This window comes from Lampris incognitus, chromosome 1 (assembly GCF_029633865.1).
Source record: "Lampris incognitus isolate fLamInc1 chromosome 1, fLamInc1.hap2, whole genome shotgun sequence".
Classification (NCBI taxonomy): Eukaryota; Metazoa; Chordata; class Actinopteri; order Lampriformes; family Lampridae; genus Lampris; species Lampris incognitus.
In genome coordinates this window covers 29,816,042-29,836,173 of record NC_079211.1, presented here as the reverse complement: position 1 = coordinate 29,836,173, position 20,132 = coordinate 29,816,042, and the positions used below count along the sequence as shown (strand labels likewise).

The window sequence follows — 20,132 nt, the reverse complement described above, 5'->3', positions numbered from 1 at the left end:
ATAATAAATGGCCCGAGCTCGTTAAATTAAGTCTGAAGCGCATTCAAAATTATACACAGTGGGGGGAAAAAATACCCCTGATATTCTACAAACATTTTTTTTATTAGGTCTTAATCAGTTCGGTCATTTGTTACTCCTATTTTTTCAATTATTGTCATTATTATTTCGAAAAAAAGAAAACATCTGTTGTTCCAAATCAGACTCATTCAATAAACGTTTTATTCTTTTTCTCAGCTCGTTTCAAACATCACCCAACACCGCTTTGATTTTCAATGTTACACTTTACTCATGTAGACATCTTCTACTATATATATATATATATATATATATATATATACGTGTGTGTGTGTGTGTGTGTGTGTGTGTGTGTGTGTGTGTGTGTGTGTGTGTGTGTGCGCAGATTTCACCAGTCAGTCTCACTGAACACCCCCCCCCCCACCGAAGTTGAATCTCGAGGTCCTCCCATTTTACACAGAAGCAAATAAATAAATAACTCACAAGTTATGTTTCGTACAAATTTATTCATCATTTAAGAATAGAGGATGGTCTTCAAATAAGTAGAAACGTCAGTTTAAATAAACCATTTCCGTTCGCTGATATGAGTAAATATGACTGTCCAAAAAAAAAGAAAAAAAAGTCATCACGGAACAGAAACTTTCACAAAACAAATGAACATGTCACGGAACAAACAAGAGGGTTCACGAGCTGGAAAAGAAACAAAACAAAAACAAAACGTCACTATAAATAAAACTGGCGCTTGCGACCCGCGTGCCGTCTCGACGTCTCATTGCGGACCTATGAGGGGGGGGATACAACACGAGATGTGGACACAGCCGAGACAACTGACATTATTCTACAAATGAAGTGTAAACATTTAGGAGGCGACTCTCCATCCAGCCTTTGTGAAATACGACAGCCTCCTCGCGAGGCCACATGCCTTTTCATCGAGAGAAAATATGGCGTTATTCGAAACGTCACAAGTCCAATTCTACAGCTGATTGCTTATAATCGTGATAAAAGCATCTTTGCAACGCAGTGTTTGTTTTTTTGTTTTTTCTTTTACTCTGATGGGTTCAACGTTCAGTCTCGGGTCCATGACACGTTGGCTATAGTCTTAAAATGCTTTCAAATGGACAACTCATTCAGATAGATTTCAATTTATTTATTTATTTATTTACTTTAACAAAAAAAACTACTGAACGTCGATTCTTTAGCAATCAAACAAAAAAAAAGAAAAAAAAGAAAGGAAAATGTTCAAGTATCCGAAGAAGTACTTTTAAACTGGCAAGTCTTTCTCGTCTCTGACTCTCAAATGTGGGTTAGGGGTAGTGTCCCGTTGACGCCGGTGGCAGCGGTCTGATAGTGCGGGTGTACGCTGTGTAACCGGCTGGTCTGCAGGGAGGAATGGTCCGCGCTGTCTCCGCCGGGGGGCAGGTACATGCTTATCATATCCCTCAGGTCCCCTAAACACGCTCTCTGGGAGTGGGATGTGATGGCCGGCGGTGGTGAGCTCGGCTCGGTCTTGCACACGGACGCCATGGAGCTCAGACCCATGGCGCTGGAGGTCTGCTGCGTGTACGCCGCCGGGGACATGCTGTACGTGGACGCCGCGTTCATGTAGGTCTGCGCCGAGGACATCATGGGGTACTGAAGCCCCGCCATCTCGTACCGGTGCATCTGCTGGATCTGAGGGCTGTTCATGCCGTGATGCTGAGGGTAGGCCAACTGGTCCTGCATGAGGGAGTACGCGCTATTCGTCCAGCCGTTCATGTGCGCGTAGCTGTCCATCCGCTGCCCTACCGAGACGGCGTTGTTGACAGTGTTGGCACCCGGCGCCAACAGGCCCCCGGGCAAAGAGTACTTGTCTTTCTTGAGCAAGGTCTTGGTCTTCCTGCGGGGACGGTATTTATAATCCGGGTGCTCCTTCATGTGCATGGCGCGTAAACGCTTAGCCTCGTCGATGAACGGCCTCTTCTCGGCGTCGGTCAAAAGTTTCCAGTCGGCCCCGAGTCGCTTGCTGATCTCCGAATTGTGCATTTTGGGGTTCTCTTGCGCCATCTTCCTCCGCTGGCCACGCGACCATACCATAAAGGCGTTCATGGGTCGCTTCACCCGGTCCTGGTCGCTGGCACTGTTAGCCTTATTTGAGCCCGGCGCTGAACCCGAGTTGGACTGCGGGAGCGGGGTCTTAATCTCGGTCTCCAGCATGTTATACATTCGGGCGACTTTTTTTTGGCTGTTCACTCACAGGCACGCAAGGAGGGGAAAAAAAGACTTGAATCAAAACAGCACCAAAAAAAAAAAGCAAAAGAGGTAGAGATGTACTGACCAGTTTCATAAGAAGGGAAAACGCTGCGCCCAAAAGAGGCAGAGGTGTGGGTTTGTTTTTTTTTTTGCAGGTGCTCGTAGTTTCTCTCCGCTAAAAAGTGTAGCTCCGTCCCCCACGGCTGCGAAACACAACTCTGCAAACTTGTCCGCCAAGCTCATCTGTTAATAGTGGCCGAGCCATGTGATTCCGACTGACAGCATAACAATGAGGCGCCTCCGACCAATCACGGCTCGGCTTCCTCCGCCACCGCCGCCGCCGCCGCCACCGTCTAACGAATTGAGTCGGACAGCGCTCTGTTCTGGTCGGAGTTGGGTGAAGAAACATAGGCGAAGTTTAAAAAAGAAAAAAAATAAATGGGTGGGGGGGGGCACACTTCCACAACCCAAAACGAAATAGTGTGACTATAACGCGTGATGGATATGAAGACAACGAGTCCGCGATGGCGCGGGTGTTTCTGAGCCATAAGCGGAGAAAAGTCAGATCAATTCATCAGTTTCGTTTTTTTCTCTCTCTTTTTAATTCTGCGGCAACGGTGAAGTGCGTTTGCATGACTCCACTCACGCAAACATATTTAAGCAAAATATAACATATTTACTAGAGAGCTGCAGAAGGGGAACCAGGGAAGAAACGATGCGTAAAAGCGCTAAACCATGCGTAAACGAAAGGTAAAACTAACGATATGATTCGGTTTGAAAGTCGTGTAGCCGCAAGTCTTACCTGGAAGCGGGGGGTGCTATTCGTCTAAATTTGGAAGAGGCTTTCATCATCATGTCTCCCTACAAGAGTGGACATCTTCAGCACACCAACGCTATGCGATATTTGTGCGCAGACGTTGCAGCCAAAAACAAAACAAGCCATTAAACTGCATCTGACTGTGGCGTCTTGAGCGGATCACCGCGCATACTGGTCAGACCTCACTGAGGTTATAACCACTTCGCTAAGATAGTGTGGTATGATGGACAACTATTGATATAGATATATAGATACACACACACACACACACACACACACACACACACACACACACACACACACACACACACACACACACACACACACACACACACACACACACACACACACACACAATATATATATAATTTGTACTTGCAGGCTGGCCAAGGGAAATGTCAAAGCCTCTCGTCAGAACTTTGCGGAGAGAGCGCGCGGGCCCTTCAAGTGCCCCACTGCAAAACTTTAATACATCAACGACCTCTTGTGGAGGGGACAGGCCATCTCTAAACTAGGCCCTGAAACGCTCAGCACAGAACAGGCACACATGCCCGCCCGTAATGCCTCATCCTTACAGTCGACAGCTACTATCAACCAGATTATTATTTTTATGATTATGATGATGAGGATTATCATAATTATTATTGTGATTATTATAATCATTAGTATTATTATTATTATTATTATTATTATTATTATTATTATTATTATGTCCTTTGTAGTGTTTCGATGCAGATAGAAACTACAATCACCACTGCGGATTGTTTGTCTGACATGTGACTCTTTCCAAATAAAAACGCATATGAGCTATATAAACCTGTTTTTGTTTTTTGTTTTTTTTGTCCAGCTGAAACCGATTCTTCGCTGCTCCTTGGACAAACTTCACACCTGCTAATGAATTCAAGGGCATCATCCATAGAAAACGCCGTCGATTAAAACCCTCGCCGCAGCCCTGTGTGTGTGTGTATATATATATATATATACGTGTGTGTGTATTGCGTGTGTGTGTATATATATATATATATAGAGAGAGAGAGAGAGAGAGAGAGAGAGAGAGAGAGAGAGAGAGAGAGAGAGAGAGAGAGAGAGAGAGAGAGAGAGAGAGAGAGAGAGAGAGCGAGCGAGCTCAGTAAGGACTACTCTCATCATATGCATCCAAGAGGATGCGCTCTTCCTTTAATTAACCCCCTGACGTCAACATGTTGCGCTACAGATTACGGCACAGGGCAGGGGTCCGCTGAGACATCAATACATTCATAGCACGCTAAGAGGTAAGAAATAAGGGAAAAGGGGGTAAATACACACTCTCACACACACACACACACATACATATAAAGAGAGAGGGGGGAGTGTGTGTATTAATTATTTTGTAAAATTAATAGTGTTATTTTCGGTACCTTGCACGTGGCAAGGGGCTGCATGAAGCCATATCGCTCCTATCTTATCCCGAGGAGGAAAACATGGGCCTATAGGTTTCACAGTCTCCAGCTGATGAGTTGAAATGAGACATCAATTCATGATTTCCATTTCCATGTTCAATGGGGCGTCCAAAGCTGAGCAAGGGCCAACAAACTAACGTCCAATTAGTAGTCATCTAATGTGCGGGACCAGTTATTTGTTTATCTGCGCGGATCTAAATACTGATCCGCTTGTAATCTCCTTATGGAAATTGGCCGGTAGCGGCAAAAGGAAATCTATACGAGGAGCTCGAAGTTCGTTAATGAGGGCCTCCTCTGCGACTAATTTCCTCATTAACGAACGGAGGACCACCAGCAAAGCCTGCCGTGGTTCCGCTCGCTGCGAGCTCCGTGGCCCAAGGGGGCTCTCAGGGCCCAGTGTGAATGTAGGAAAGCCGCGAGGGGCTTGATAGGGTCATGCAGGCCGACCACTATGACGCTCATTTCCACTGCCTTTCCGCAGCAGGGTGTGAGGGGGGGGGGGGGCTGCTGCGCATGTGTGCATGAGTGTGGAGCAACGCGTCCTCCCCAGCTTATTAGAGGATCGTTTGTGCTTTGGACTTCCTCCTATCCGTGCAATTTTTTATTTGAATTGTATTCTACCGGAATTGAAAAATTATAAAAAATTATAATCAAAATCAGGTTATCCAAAAAAAACACTAAATCACTGTGACAAATTCGCATTCAGCACTTAATCCGATAAGTAGCCTGAGTCCTTAAATTTATGTAGGCTAATTGTCCAACTTTTATTTAGACAGGTAGCGTATGTCCCGAGCCGGAAACAAATGAATAAATCAACAATAGAAGGATGCAACATGAGGCTTTGAAATGGGACCGGACTATATATCCTTTATCCCATCTGAAAACTTGAATATTCGTCGAAAGCTTTTTTTGTGTTGAATCGAAATCTGCCCTGCTCCAAAAAAAAACTCCATTAATTAATTAATTGCACCTTTGAAACCAATTCAGTTAATCTGCGCGATGTCCGCCTGCGCGTCTCCGCGTGACCTCCGGAGTCTTCGGTGACGTCACGGAAAAGGGGAACAGTTTTAATAAATCACACACACGCATATGGATTTATCAGAGAGACGCAGACGTTTCATGCGTCTGGTTTAAGCAGTTAAAACGTATCTATAAGTTAAATCTGATCGTTTATTGATTGCATTTCTCTAGGCCCGTGCATATAGCCTACATTCACAAGTGTGTGTGTGTGTGTATGTGTGTGCGTGCGTGCGTGCGCGTGCGCGTGTGCGTGTGTGTGTGTGTGTGTGTTTCTTTAATATCTATGCCACAGACAAACTCGACAACTTTTTTTTCAGATGTCCATTTAAACCCCGCGACCTCCGGAATCGATAACTTTTTTGTTTCAGCTCAGCGGCTGCGGACGAGGCCATTGAGGAGCGGTAATTAAGAAAGAATGGCTTTTCAATTATAGCCACAAAAGAAACTGTCTCATTAGGATTTGCATGATTTTTGGACAAGGAATGCAAATGAAGATGCAATTTACGCACGGTCTGCTGTTCCTATTGTGTCGGGGGGGGGGGCGCAGCCCCCCCCCCCTCCCGCCCCGGGTTCAACACAGGTAAAATAATATTCACGGGTCGTTTAGAAGACAAGAAGCAGCGCCATCACAACCACCTCTATGTTTTGTGTTTTGGGTCATAAAGTGGCATCCTCCATGGTGATGTGATGTATCTGAGCTTAACCAAAACTGACTAATGTGCTTAATGTCTGAGTGCAGTTCGGTGAATTACCGCATGAGAAAAATTGTTACACTCTTTAAGAGATTACGGTGACATTATTGCCTTTTACTATTAACACGCTTAATTAAACTTGTAGAATATATTGGGGTGGGGGGAACACAATACAAATGCAATATCAAAAAGAAAAAATGTTTTACTCCCTAAAGTAAATTCTAATAAATATATTTGTATCGGATGATCCCATGTTGCATGCTGCACTGATAATTTTATTATGCGGATTAAATACAAATACCGTACTGGAAGAAATGGAGATGTAAGCTGAATTCCTATCATGAGCGCGAGAAATCAGAATTTAGTCTGAGCATGGTTTATTTTGCTAAATTTGTATTTAAATGGTGCCATATTTATCCTGACGGCATTACTTAGCCATGCTTTCATTAGCTCTATCAAGGCCTATAGGAGCTTTAGGGAGAAGGTTAAACTTGTCACAGGTTAGAAAAGAGGTGCCATGCTACATTTAAAAGTAAGGAACATCTACGTCCCTCGCATGGAACAGGAAGATTATTTTAGCGCGACGTTTTGACTCATGATTTCATGATCCCAACCCATCTGACAGACAAGGGAGCGGGGTAAGAGAGACCGTTTGCGTGATCAGACAATACTGTGGAGGAACTCACACTGCAAGGGGCCGTCATTTTCTGTGTGCCAGTGCCAGCATGTGTTGAGGCCTCAGCCTGGGCCTGGCCTTGTCAACACGGCCGAGACTGGGCAGTGGAAGAAGCAGCAAGACCAGCCGACTCACCGTGCGTTGTGAAGATCATCCCTCCCCATAGGCTCATCGGAGGCACCGAGAGACGCTCAGTTCAGCCATTAGGTGCAGGAGCTGTCGTTCAACCCTGCAAGAGAAATATAACACACACACACGGAGGATGGATGCTTAAGCTTTCCTGCTTTCTCCAGGGTCCAGGAGAGCCTTAGTGGAGTGGTGCATGTCTGTCAGGGAGACTCGTGGCTAATGACAACTGCTGCATTCTTGCCTCCGCTGGAAGCAGAGTAATTTTGTTTTCATTGCGGCAGGAGTCGCAGCCTGGAAAATGATATACGTCGACACTCAGAGGTCACCTTTTTCAAACTGCGACCATTTCAGCTCAGCCCCGAAGAAAGACAACATGCGCGACGCTGTTTGCCTCCTGTAGCTGTCTATGAGGAATGCATCGTACATCAGTCTCTTTTTTCTTCAGCAGGCCAAGCATGTCCTTCCTCATTATGTTGCTGTGTGAGCAGGGCCAGGCCGCGGCTGTTGACACAGACCCCAGTGTAATCTCTTTAACCTGCCACTGTCATGAACAGACAAGGCGTGACCACCTAACACTCTCTGCTCCATCTCACTTAGCCAGGGGAATAGGTTGAACTTGGCGACCTAAGGCTATCTGGTTATTAATGGGGGTTCCCACCCCCCCTCTCTCTTGTGGATGCATTCTCTAAACACATTTTGTCGAGTAAACTTATACGCACATGCACTCGCTCGGCCTCAGAGAATTAATAGCTGTAAGAGGACCATGCATTACGACCAAATGTATGCCTTTTGAAACTCATTTATTTGCTGACCGATGGACATTTCTTAATTGACACATCTTCCATTGGGATTATTGACCAATGAAGCTAAAAGATAATGAACACTATGTCATGCAAAAGGACACTGGTGGGAGTGTTTTCAAATGAATATACAATGATCATGAGCTCCTTGGACTTATTCCCAAAGACAATTACTCTTTACATTACTTGGTAGATTAGGGGAAACAGTCATATCAACACATTTGGTATATGATGCGTTAAATGAAAAAATAAAATACCGAATTACTTTGAATTATAAACTCACATCCGTCGAAAGCTAATTTCGATTCAGCTTTAATTAGGCAGAAAATTTCAATAAATATGGTTTTGCTTCTGAGCCACTGGCTTAGTCTGGATTAAGCCATTGTATTAGAATGAGAGTGTAACATGATCACGTCTGTATGGGCTCAGAAATTAAGTCCGCTGCCTAAACCCATGCAGCCACAGCTCTCCTTCATCTGGAACCTCTAATCTGTGTATTCTCCATTTAACCTATGCCCACGCACCATATTACATCTGCTTATATGCATATGCTGCTCCCAGGACCTCGAGTCCTGCACAGCAATAGTTTTCAACAAGGGCGATTACGGTATGCGGTGCTATGCATAATGCAAAATGCAAAATGCTGCACCTACTGCTGTGAAAGAGGAAGTTGTGTTACGCAGGCTGACAGGCGTCTGTCTTTGCGCCATTAAGGAAACGATATCGTGTCAGTAAGCACGTGCACATGCCGTCTGGAAACGCTCCCCCCCCCCCTGCACATCACATTATCAACCACCTCTATATGAGGGTCGTTTTAAATACTGTTATTGCCTTGCCTGCCTAATTACAGCAGTCATTATTTTCCATGTATCTTTTGAATCATTGCCATGTTGTACAGTTTTCCAAAAACAATGGAAACTTTCTCCTTTTTTTGTTTGCCGGAAAGTGCTGAATCGTTACTTTTTGCTTTGCGCCATGCCCTCGCAAGCAGCACCCTTTTGTTTTAGCCATAATTGAGATCCCACTAATCTAGCCCCTTTTAAAAATATAACAGCCTCTTTGTCAAGCCTTCATTAGTCTCAGATAATATTGTGGGAATACACAATTGATTTTCAGTCTCTTTAATTAATTAAATACACCTAATTTTGTAATGTGATTAATGCCACCAAGTTGTTATCTCTACTCGCCCTCAAAATGAATATTTAATAAGAGTAAATTGTGCATTAATTGCAAAACTTGGGGCTTTTTAAATACCCGAAGCTGGGTTAGGTAATTACAAAAGATAATTTATTAAATCTCTTGAGCAGAAACAAACAACTATGAATTGATATATTAATCACGCGTGCCATTATGTGTAATCTGACTGTGATTTAGCAGAGAATGACAAATCTTTGTTGCATGCCAGGCACTTGATAAAGACGATAGTGGTCATAAATTTAGTCCCAGCCAAGGTCTCATTAAAAAGAGGCATAATTTCATTAAGAGTTAGCCATCGCCCTCTAAATGTATTAATTACCTTGAGAAAGACGAGATGGGTTGGGCGATTGCAGTGGATTTCATTACAGTCAGTGTTGTGGGCACAGCACAAACTGGGCTAGAGCGCTCGCCGTGTTGACAAGATAATGGATAGGCCGGCCCAAGATGACTTTGGTCACCTTGCCTGAGGAAAAAAAGGGTTGAGCTCACTCTGAGAGGTGAGAGAGAGGTCCTCTATGGAAGACCCTATAGACCTATAGACTATAAAGTATAGAGTGTAGCCCAAGACTATAGACTATAGATTATAGACTGTAGACTAGGACTATAGACAATAGACTATAGACTGTAGACTGTAAACTATAGACTGTAGATTGTAGACTGTAGACTACTATAGACTCCAGACTATAGACTGTAAACTGCAGAAGACTATAGACTTTAGACTATAGACTGTAGGTCAACGCTCCATCTGCTCCAGCAGCAGCACACCGAGTAAACAGCCCCTGCCCTTGTAAATGAGCCATATGCACAAAGGACTTGCAGACTTTTAGCATCTTTGAGGAATTATTTTAAAAAATATGTACACATATATGTGCAAAACGATGACTGAAATCTTGTTCATGCTGCCATTAGTACTAAACATGTGCAGAAACTACTGGAAAATATAACTGATATATACCAAAACGGCAAGTATTACATCTAGAATAATGAATGACAATCCATCGGTGTGACTTGAAATGTTTTCTTTTACATAAAGAAACTACTTTCATGTTATTCACTGACATCAAGTGAGACTCCAGAGTAGAATCAGTGTTTATATTATGAGACCTGATGCTGCCATGAGGCATCCCGCAGCTGAGGACTCTTAAAATATCGAAGAGTTTATTTCTCAAATGGCTTAACTCTCATAGTTTGTTTTTGTTCTTTGGTTTTTTTTTGTTTTTTTTTTGTTTTTGTTTTTTTGTATACTCAGAAAACTAGTGAAAGTGTCCACAAATCATTATAATTGTCGATGAGGCAGCTTAGGAAATGCTGGGTTAGTCGCCATCAATTTTGTGTCATTAGTCTTAGCTCTCTTGTATTCAGCTTTTTAGGAAACAAGCCACAAAATAAATATACATTAGATCTATTTTCCTCTCAGCTATTAGATTCTCAACACCACTGCTAAAATACGCATGACAGTCTCTATTATGAGGCGTCCTGTACTGCCCTATCCATATCTGTGTACTAATAGTACACATAATTTACTCTGCAGTCTATGTCGACCAAGCAAATGCACGGTGCCTCTTACTAACACTGTTAATCATGTAGCGTCCAGGAGGGTCGGCTAATTGTGAATTTGGGCCTGCTAACGAGAAAAAGAAATGACACTCAAACCGGCATAGACACACACATGCACACATATACAAACACACAAACGTGCACACACGCACGCACAAAAACACACACATGAAGAGCACAGGGGGAACTGTTCAATGCCCCATAGATTGATGTATCAATGGAACATGTACAAGGTGTTCGCGCTGCACTGGAGCGATTCCTCCCAGCCTTGTTCCTCCGCTTCCTGACAGCGGGACAAAGAGACTAAGCTGCCACTATCTGTAGGCCAGCTCTCATTCTTGTTTTCATCTTTGTATTCTTTCAACCGCTCTATCACCCACTTGCATGAACATAGGTGTGTGTTCTTGTGCAAATACGCACGTGATGCTCGGCATAAACCCTCTATGCATCCATTGCAGACACAGAATCGGCCCACTGCTTTACACCGTGGAATCACACCTTACACCAAAAATAGTAAATTTCTAAATGGTATTATATCTCTAGGTGAAATAAATGTGACATGTTTTGATTTTCGAAGTCATGTCAGCATTTGACTGAGTTATATTTTATGTTCATATATACACAATTTTTGTGGGGTTTTTTATGGCTTAGATGATACAGCACTGTGATATTCCACATTATCATCCTTAAGCTAATATTACATTCTGTAATGTTCTAATAATAATAAATATAATAATGGACATTCTGTTCAGTCTCGTTAATTTGAAATTTGTTTTCATGATTACATTATATCAGTTTATTATAGTTGTCTATTTTAGTAGAACGACATGTACACCAACAAGTGTTTGGAGGGGTTTGTAAAAATATAATCATTTCAACAAGTGAAGCCACCTAACGATGTTTTACAAATGTCTATGGAAGTGAAATTTGGGAAAAAATGCGAAATTAGTGGCTCCTTATGAATTGCTAAAACGCGATGCTGTACTAAAGTGAACCAAAGGAGTATACACCACTCAAAGGATATGAAGCAACCTGCACCATCTCCATACCCCCCACCCCACCCCCCACCCCACCCCCTCTCCTCCTTCTCCTCCTCCTTCTCAACTGCTAACCTCCTCCCGCTCTGGCCCAAAAAGAAAAAAAAGAAAAATTGATCACACTTACCCAACTCTGACTGGCCCTGACGCTGCCTCTTCCCAGCTCCTCTGACCGCTGCTGAGACACATCTTCATCCGCTGGTCATCACCAGTCTTCAGGAGGAAGGGTGTGCGGAGCTATGAGAAAATGGACTAGAACAAGGCAGTGACATCCAAAACCAGCTATGGCCATCCATCCAGACAGGAGCACCACCATAGCAGTTTCCAGTGCAGCAGAGAAACTGAAAGAGAGAAAGAGAGAGAGAGAGAGCGAGAGAGAGAGAGAGAGAGAGAGAGAAGAGAGAGAGGAGAGAGAGAGAGAGAGAGAGAGAGAGAGAGAGAGAGAGAGAGAGAGAGAGAGAGAGAGAGAGAGAGAGAGAGAGAGCCAGGCGGGTGCTGGTGTAGCAGTGCACACTGCTGCCGAGCTCTCCCTGCTCTGGGACCCATCTCATTCAGCCAAGATTGCTTCATACAAAAGTTGACAATGCACCAGTGAAAGCCATTGTTGATATTCAACATTTTTTAAATAGCTGAGCAGAATAGACAACATGGCAGGCTGCAAAACTTGGCAGGGGAAACTGACCTGGAGCTTCCCCGTTGAAAGGGCTGCTGTGTGGGGCGAGAGGAGAGAGCGACGCTGTGCAAAAGGGAGAGCTGGTCTGAAAGAGCTCAAAAAACAAAACATCTCCCATCCCGGGAGGACAGAACACAATGCCTTCTGTGTGGCAGGAAGAGGGCAATCACTTTGCTCAGTCACAAGCGGATCCATATCGTTACCAGGAAAAACAGAATAAAGAGATCACTGCGATCAGAAACATTTTAAAATGGGATATTGTATTTCTGACATTCGAGCCAAACGTGCTCTCCATGACGGCCATTCTAACCCCGGCGACAACTCTCACAGAGTTATGTGACATGTGGAGTCCTGGTTCACGTGTTGCAAATACAATATGTAGGCACATCATTTAAAACAAACTTACAATCTAAATTACCACCTGACATAAACATATAAACCATCAGCTATCTAAACTATCGTGGCTTGCTCTTCAGAGGGCCAGCTAATCTCCATGTGAATGTCTGGCCATGGACCATCTATTTCTCTGATGCTGAACACGTGATAATGATGCTACCAACCTCATCCTGACAGTTAATGGTGTTCTGTTTTCCGTCATTGTCATCGTGACAACTGTGCAGATTGATATAGACATTTAAGAGCCCTTTACCATCTATCAGCACGCGAGAGTGCCGCTCGCATCTTGGAGGCTGTCAAAAGGTCTGATTTAGGGTCCGCGTGCATGTGCGTGCGTGCGTGCATGCATGCATGTGCGCGTGTGTGTGTGCTCGTGCAAGTGCATGCAAAACATTCTCGTTGGCCCCAGGACAGGAGCCAGTGTTGTGTCTCTCAGCGGGAGCAGGGCGAGAGAAGAGGCTCTGCATAAATGTGACTGAGTAATCCCTGGAGGAAAACAGCTGCAACACTGGGCACGCTTCCCAGCTCATTGCATGCAAATCCCTCCACTCATTCACAAATATGTCAGATCAATACTGCAGCCGCGGTAGCGCCATCTGCACCCCATGACCTCTCTGCCCTACATGTGAACATAGACATAAACAGCCGCCTCATAACTATTACATCTTACGGTTGGCAGTGATTATCTGATGCTGCAACATACTGATCTCATTGTCATACACTGATATCAAGAGCAAGACTTGCGCAACTAGCTCTGTTACTAAATCTGTGCCTGCTCACCTGCCGATGGAAGACGGGAGGGAACGTTGTGAGTGTGGTTTTGCAAGTGTGTACACTTTCCTCCATGACAGACTTATCTGTGTGTGTGTCTGTGTGCATGTGTGTGTGTGTGTGTGTGTGTGTGTGTGTGTGTGTGTGTGTGTGTGTGTGTGTGTGTGTGTGTGTGTGTGTGTGTGTGTGCATCTGCCTTTCTGTATACCTAAAGGTATATGTATGACGTGGGCTTTCTCAACACAGGAACACTGGACAGGTCTGGACAGGTCTCCGATGACATAAGGAGGCTCAACCGCTGATGTATAATTACATTGATCAAGGAGAAATTACAGCTTTGGGAAAGGACGAAAGGAGACCGGGCCCGTATAATCTTATAGGTGTGTCTTTATTCGGCTGAGAGACAGAGACTGTTAGAGAGAGAGAGAGAGAGAGAGAGAGAGAGAGAGAGAGAGAGAGAGAGAGAGAGAGAGAGAGAGAGAGAGAGAGAGAGAGAGAGAGAGAGAGAGAGAGAGGGAGGCAGAGGACCTGTGGCGTCTTTACTGGAAATCCACATCAGTGCCACCCATCACACACTATTAGCTGCCATCAAAGTACTTATTTTACTCCAGCATTACAACCCCTACCTGCTGCCCCCTCCCTCCCCTGCTGGGCGGGATAGCACAGCCTGGTGGGAAAACGACATTCAATCCGCAGTCCGCACCCATTCAGGCCAAATTGGCAAATGACAGCTCTCCACCTCTCAGATTTCGAGAAGTGAAAGCTACCATCTCTGCCATCCATCTGAGCTCTGAAAGCTGGGAGCCACCAGAAGGAGGAGAGTGGAGGGAGCAGACCTGTGAGGCCGAGGGGTGGGCCGAACAAGGTTAACAAGCTCCCTTGTCCTCTCTTATTTGTGATGGTGCTGGACAGGTACATAGAGAAAAGAGAGAAGAATGCCTACTCAGCAGATTAAACGAGCTTCCATGAGACCAACGAACAGAGCTGACCCAATCCCGCCCCATCCTCCACACAACCCCCGCCCCCTGCCCCTGACTGTGCAGATACAGACTGATGAAAATACAGCATTTGCCCCTACAGAGGTCAACAGCAGTCAGAGGATGGCACATACAGCTGAGTTTCATAGAGGTATGGGTAGACATACTAACTTTCAGGTTTTCATTGGTTTCCATTTAAGAGAATCCAGATCCCATTAAGGAGAATCTGGAGACTATCCCCTTGTCCCTCAGCACAGTGCTGTAGTCAGTCTACTAAAAGGAGTGGTCCATTTTCCCAAAAAAAGTAGACCTTTTTATTCCATGCATGGTCTACCTTATGCAAGCTGGCCCTTGTCATGCAAATGCACTATACTTTTTAGCTTACTGAAATTTACTAAATTAGAGAGTGTCGCCATAAAATAGATATTCCAGGCTTTAAGACATCATATGGTGGTGACTATAAACTTATTTGTTCCCAAGGTAACTACTGCTTCATATCATTTAATACACTTTAGTTGGACTTTAGGTGGTATGGTGGGCCAGGGGTTTTGCCTCGCAGCAAGAAGGTCCTGGGTTCGAACCTCGGGGTAGTCCAACCTTGGGGGTCATCCCAGGTCATCCTCTGTGTGGAGTTTGCACGTTCTCCCTATGTCTTTGGTGGGTTTTCTCCGGGTGCTCTGGTTTCCTCCCACAGTCCGAAGACATGTAGGTCAGGTGAATCAGACTTACTAAAATTGTCCCTAGGTGTGAATGTGTCTGAGATGGACTGGCGACTTGTCCAGGGTCTTTCCCCACCTGCCACCCTATGACTGCTGGGATAGGCTCCAGCATCCCACAACCCTAATTAGGATAAGCAGCTTGGAAAATGGATGGATGGAGGGATAGTTGGAGTTTTTGGACCTGTCATTTTTTGCAGGGTAAGTCCAATGACCCACCTAGCTACTGACCCTTGCCTACAACCCATGCAGGCCTGCAGTCATAAGCAAAGTAGAAAACACACCATTCGCTCTTCAGCCCCCCAAAAAACCAAGGCCCAATCATTGTTGGATGTCCACTGCTGTCCATAAAGGAGAGATCATAAAAGAAACATGGCAACCGTATTGCCCGCTTCACGAGCGCCCAAGCACACATGCACCCTGCACAAATAAAAGGTTTTTCCTCGTGGTTTTGCCGTGACACATGGGGAGAAGACACAGAACATATTGTGTTGGACACTAACCGGCCCCCTGACTGAATGGTCCTCTTACTGCTAATTAAGTGCTAATGGCAGTTCCCCCTGCAGAGAATACTAATTAATGTTTCATTCTTGTGCTGGCTGAGTCCGTACTTCAATACAGCCTAATGAGGAGAGGCAGGTATGTCTTCTCCCAGGCTGGGTTAATAAGCACACCATGGCGAGGTCTGAGAAGGAGGGCCCTACAAGGGGGCTGTTTCCTCTCCGCTATCTCAACAGACCCCCTCGAAAAAAAACCCAAAACAAAACACAATGAACCATAAAGGTAATGAAAGGATTTGCCCCATGAACACAAGCAGCAGGCCGACTTAAGGCATCAAAGTGGAAAATACACTGCAAATTAGTGCAAATTAAAAAAAAGACTAACATGGAACTATTGTTGGGTATCAACACAAAAAATGATGCCGATGAAATAAACCTTGTTTATTTCATCGGCATCATTTTTTAAGCATCTTTGCTTTAAAAGATCTTTTGAAAAGTTTCTTCCACACTTTTTTTTCCATGCAAATTAAAATGTGCATAACTATTGCTATTTGCATACAACAATGCAACAATATGTACAATACAAAATAAAAAATTATTATTTCTATTTAGAAATTCTTCACGCTGAGCTCCCCATAGTGACTGGGGTGTTTGCCTGTGGGCTTTCAGAATTTGGAAACTGCTGATGTCTCTCAGAAAACAACTTCGGTTTGATATAGTTTCTGGCATACTGAGAATCTGCACCCATGGAAAATAAATACATAACCTGTTTAGAGGCAGACAACCGGGGGAGTCGAGTCAGACTCAAAGTGCCGAAGAATGAATGTGGTGTGTGCGAGTATGCGGGCGGGTGCACGTGCGTAAACATAGATTGAGGCCGGTATTGGAATTACCTGTGAGTGAGATAATGGCAGCGCATTAGATTAACTTTCATTCCTTAAATGCAACACATTTAGGCAATCTTGTCCCCCAAAAACATGTCAGTGTCTGAAAGGCCTCCCTCTCGCTATCAGGAGCCTGTGGTCCCCCCGCACTGATGCAGCTGGAAAGGCGCTACCGTCGACTGTCAAAACGCAGCGCCAGATCTAGTTATAAAATAATTGAATTTTCATATCAGAGGGGACCAGAGTCCCGGCAGACAATAGGACTGCTGAGTCCTCTCTGATATTGGCTCAGGCCCTTTGCCACGCGCATGAAATCAGTATGTTAATGTTCCGGGGTTTTCTTTTTTTAAGGGCACTTGTGCTCTCGCAATGTACTACCGATGCGGTTTCAAAAAAAAATAAAAAAAATGCAACTATTGATAAGTAGGCAGCCAGCAACCCCCCTCGACCCCTCCTCCCAACCAACATGCCCACCCCCCACCCCCCCAAAGCCCACCAAGGCTCTCGACGTTCTCGCACCCCCATCCTCCACCATTATTAAAACTGTAATTTATTTTTCTAAATCAGAATGACAGCTTGCTTTCTTTTCTCTGCAGCAGGCGGTGAATCACCGAGCTTTAATTACTTTCGTAACTTTGCTGACCCTGTGAGCGTGCGGCTCTGCCGGAGAAAATGGGACCTCTAACAAAGGCCCTCCACAGCCACGGCCGCCTCTGTTCATTCAAAATGCGAAAATTTATCAAACTCTGGATTTTATAAGATTTTGTTAACATTTCACCTCCTATCTTCGCTACACTCCCCCAAAACTCCCCTGCTTACAACACCCCCACACCCTCCCATCTTCTGGCCCTCCTCCTGGAGAAATTGGGTGCACAGGATAACTAAACAACCTTATTCTGTGTGAGCTTATGTGTGTGTGTGTGAGCTTATGTGTGTGTGTGTGTGTGTGTGTGTGTGTGCCAGCAGTTCTCTGTACTACTCTCTGTGTGTGTGCGTGTGCACACGCGCGTGTGTGTGTCTGAGCCTGCAAGGTCCGACTGCATCCCACAACAACGAGAGGTCATCCTATTATCAGTAACCCCCTCATATCCAGGTCTTAGCCTTCACAGCAGAGAGACAGAGATGGGAGGGTCCTGAGGCCACAAACCACAGACCAGCAGAGATGAACACTGCATTTCATCACTTCACACACCTTTAGCCCAAAGAGCTCAGGGTCAAACTCGCAAAGCCTGTTGGAGGTCACAGCCAGAGTAGAGCGGCGTAGCTGTTCAAAGAAGTGTTTTAATGCCATCTAAAATGATTGCATGAATTGTGAAATCCAATGACGGCTTTTTAAAGTCGACAGAAAGAGCTTTTAAGCTACTGCCGTGCCTCTTTGTTGCCGCGGAGTTCAGGCATGTTTCTTGTTTGCCATGCGGACCTCTGCTGGCTCATATTATTCCTTGTGTCTGTCTTATTTAAGTAGCTAATATGGTGTAATCCCCCTATCGCTCTCACCTTCTCACTGGCACGCATCTCTGTTTTGGGCTCTGCCACCGGCGTGAACCAGGGGTGTGCAGGCAAGGTTGGTCTTTCGCTGACTGCCTGATAATTGAATGAGCGATTATCCCTCCCATTAATAGACAATGATACAAAAAGCACTGCCATATGTACGGAATATTAATGAGTGGCTGCAGCGGCCTAGATAAGAGAAGCCACACGCGGTTGCTGTAATAGGGGTTAAAACAATTTGCCAGGAGTGCCACAGCCCCCCTCGCCCACCCACTCGTCTGCTTGTCTCCCCTCGCCAGCATCACCGCCCTCCTCTGTGCTAATCCTCAGTCCCCTCGTCTGGTAACTAGGCTGCCACCAACCAGCCATCCCCCCCCCCCCCCATGGCCTGGACTTGTGCTTGGCCCTGACCTCACCACTGCCTTGGCCAAGCCTGCCATTGTGTTTCAGAGTGCACGTGGGGTCACTTGGAGACGTAATGACATGCTAATGATGGGTAGCAGGAGGTGTTTGGTATTTATTGTACGGGGTATTTGAGAAACACGGGGGGGGGGGCAGAGATTTTGCTGTCAAGCTGCTCGGGAACTTTTCTAAGTGATCGTAATAACCGCTACACACCTGACCCTTGGTTTTTCACTCAATTTGTCGGGTACCTCACCAACTTACGGTTGAGCTTGTCTTCCTTCTGCATGGCATCCTTGGATGAAAAAAAACACACGTTTTCCTAATTAGCCCAAATGATGACAGGTTATAAGCAAGCAGAAGGGGTGAGAACTCAAGAGCAGTTTAAGCCCGTTTTGTCACGAGGGCCTATCAAATATATGTTCCAGGCGCATCAAATTTCACAATTTCTCTAAAGGCTCGGGAGAGCGAGAGAGAGGGGGAGAGAGAGAGAGAGAGAGGGGGGGGGAGAGGGAGAGAGAGAGAGAGAGAGAGAGAGAGAGAGAGAGAGAGAGAGAGAGAGAGAGAGAGAGAGAGAGAGAGAGAGAGAGAGGGAGGGAGGTGGAGAGGGAGAGAGAGAGAGAGAGAGGTGAAACAGTTGGGGCACAGTTCTATGTGAATGGCCATGTCAATCAATATCTAACATCTATTAGCATTGGAAAGCAATATTTCCCCTCTTAGCTTGCAATAATTGTGCTTAATGCTGTGAAGTACCTTATCATAAGGCAAGAGAAAGGCCAGTTACCATGGCGACTGTGAAAGCCATTGGTTTCCTTTTCACCAGAATAATGAACTTCTCTCCTCTGTATGTCACTCTTCCACTCTGCTCTCAGCCTCTCCAGTTAAATTGGAGTCCACGCGTCCTTGAAATCCCTCATCTTTGCCTTATAATTTGCCAAACAAGAGGAGAACACAGAGAAATGTTCAAAGCTCAACAAATGCATCTTTCTGGTCTGTAGCATCTAACACACATCTTGAATTCAGATGTGCACCCCATGTTATATGTAAAAAAAAAGGGGGGAACACTCATTTACACATTCTATACTGCAACTATTCCAGCAGAGGACTTGTTACAGATCACAGTTTCATTACATTTTCATTTTACTCTGCTTTCAATAACATCACCCAGGAGGCAACTATGGGGGATATGTGACATGATCAGCGGTATCATGGACACAAAAAACCAAGAGGAGCTGCAAGGAACATAAGTGACAGCCGAATAATTTTTCTATTATGATGCTTAATTATGAGAGTTTTTCTTGCTTTTTTTAGTCTTCATGTTCGACGTGCCACGAACCAACAAACGCTCCTGCAACAATGCAGAAATCCACCCGAGGCCGGAAATTATTAGGGATCATGTCGAATTCACCTCAACTTTACAAAAATCTTCCCGAATTAAACAAAAAGCGAGATAGAATATTATTCTGATTGTCTGTGTTTGGTTGTTTGTTTGGGTTTTTTTTCTTGTTGTTTTGGTAAACATGTGGCCTTATTGGATGTCATTGTTTGAGGGGATCGATGCTGGGCCATTTGTAATAGCTGCACTGTGGATGATGATGATGACGTGAGGGGCTCACATAGAAAAACACACATGTTCAGAAAATTAGTTTTGATTAATCAATAGTGTGAGAGCCTATGTCTCACATTTGTCAACGATAGGTCTCTTTCGCTCTCT

General features: G+C 44.8%; 1 protein-coding gene across 1 annotated transcript; it reads right to left on the bottom strand.

Annotated features, from left to right (window-relative positions):
* Positions 1-546: 546 nt before the first annotated feature.
* On the bottom strand, positions 547-2,543 carry sox3 (SRY-box transcription factor 3). Its single transcript, XM_056295208.1, has one exon. The coding sequence runs from the start codon at positions 2,215-2,217 to the stop codon at positions 1,309-1,311; it is 909 nt and encodes a 302-aa protein (XP_056151183.1). The 5' UTR covers positions 2,218-2,543; the 3' UTR covers positions 547-1,308.
* Between the last annotated feature and the right edge of the window lie 17,589 nt (positions 2,544-20,132).

Excerpts from the sequence above, each read along its gene's own strand:
- sox3 (XM_056295208.1), bottom strand. The coding sequence starts at position 2,217 with ATGTATAACATGCTGGAGACCGAGATTAAGACCCCGCTCCCGCAGTCC.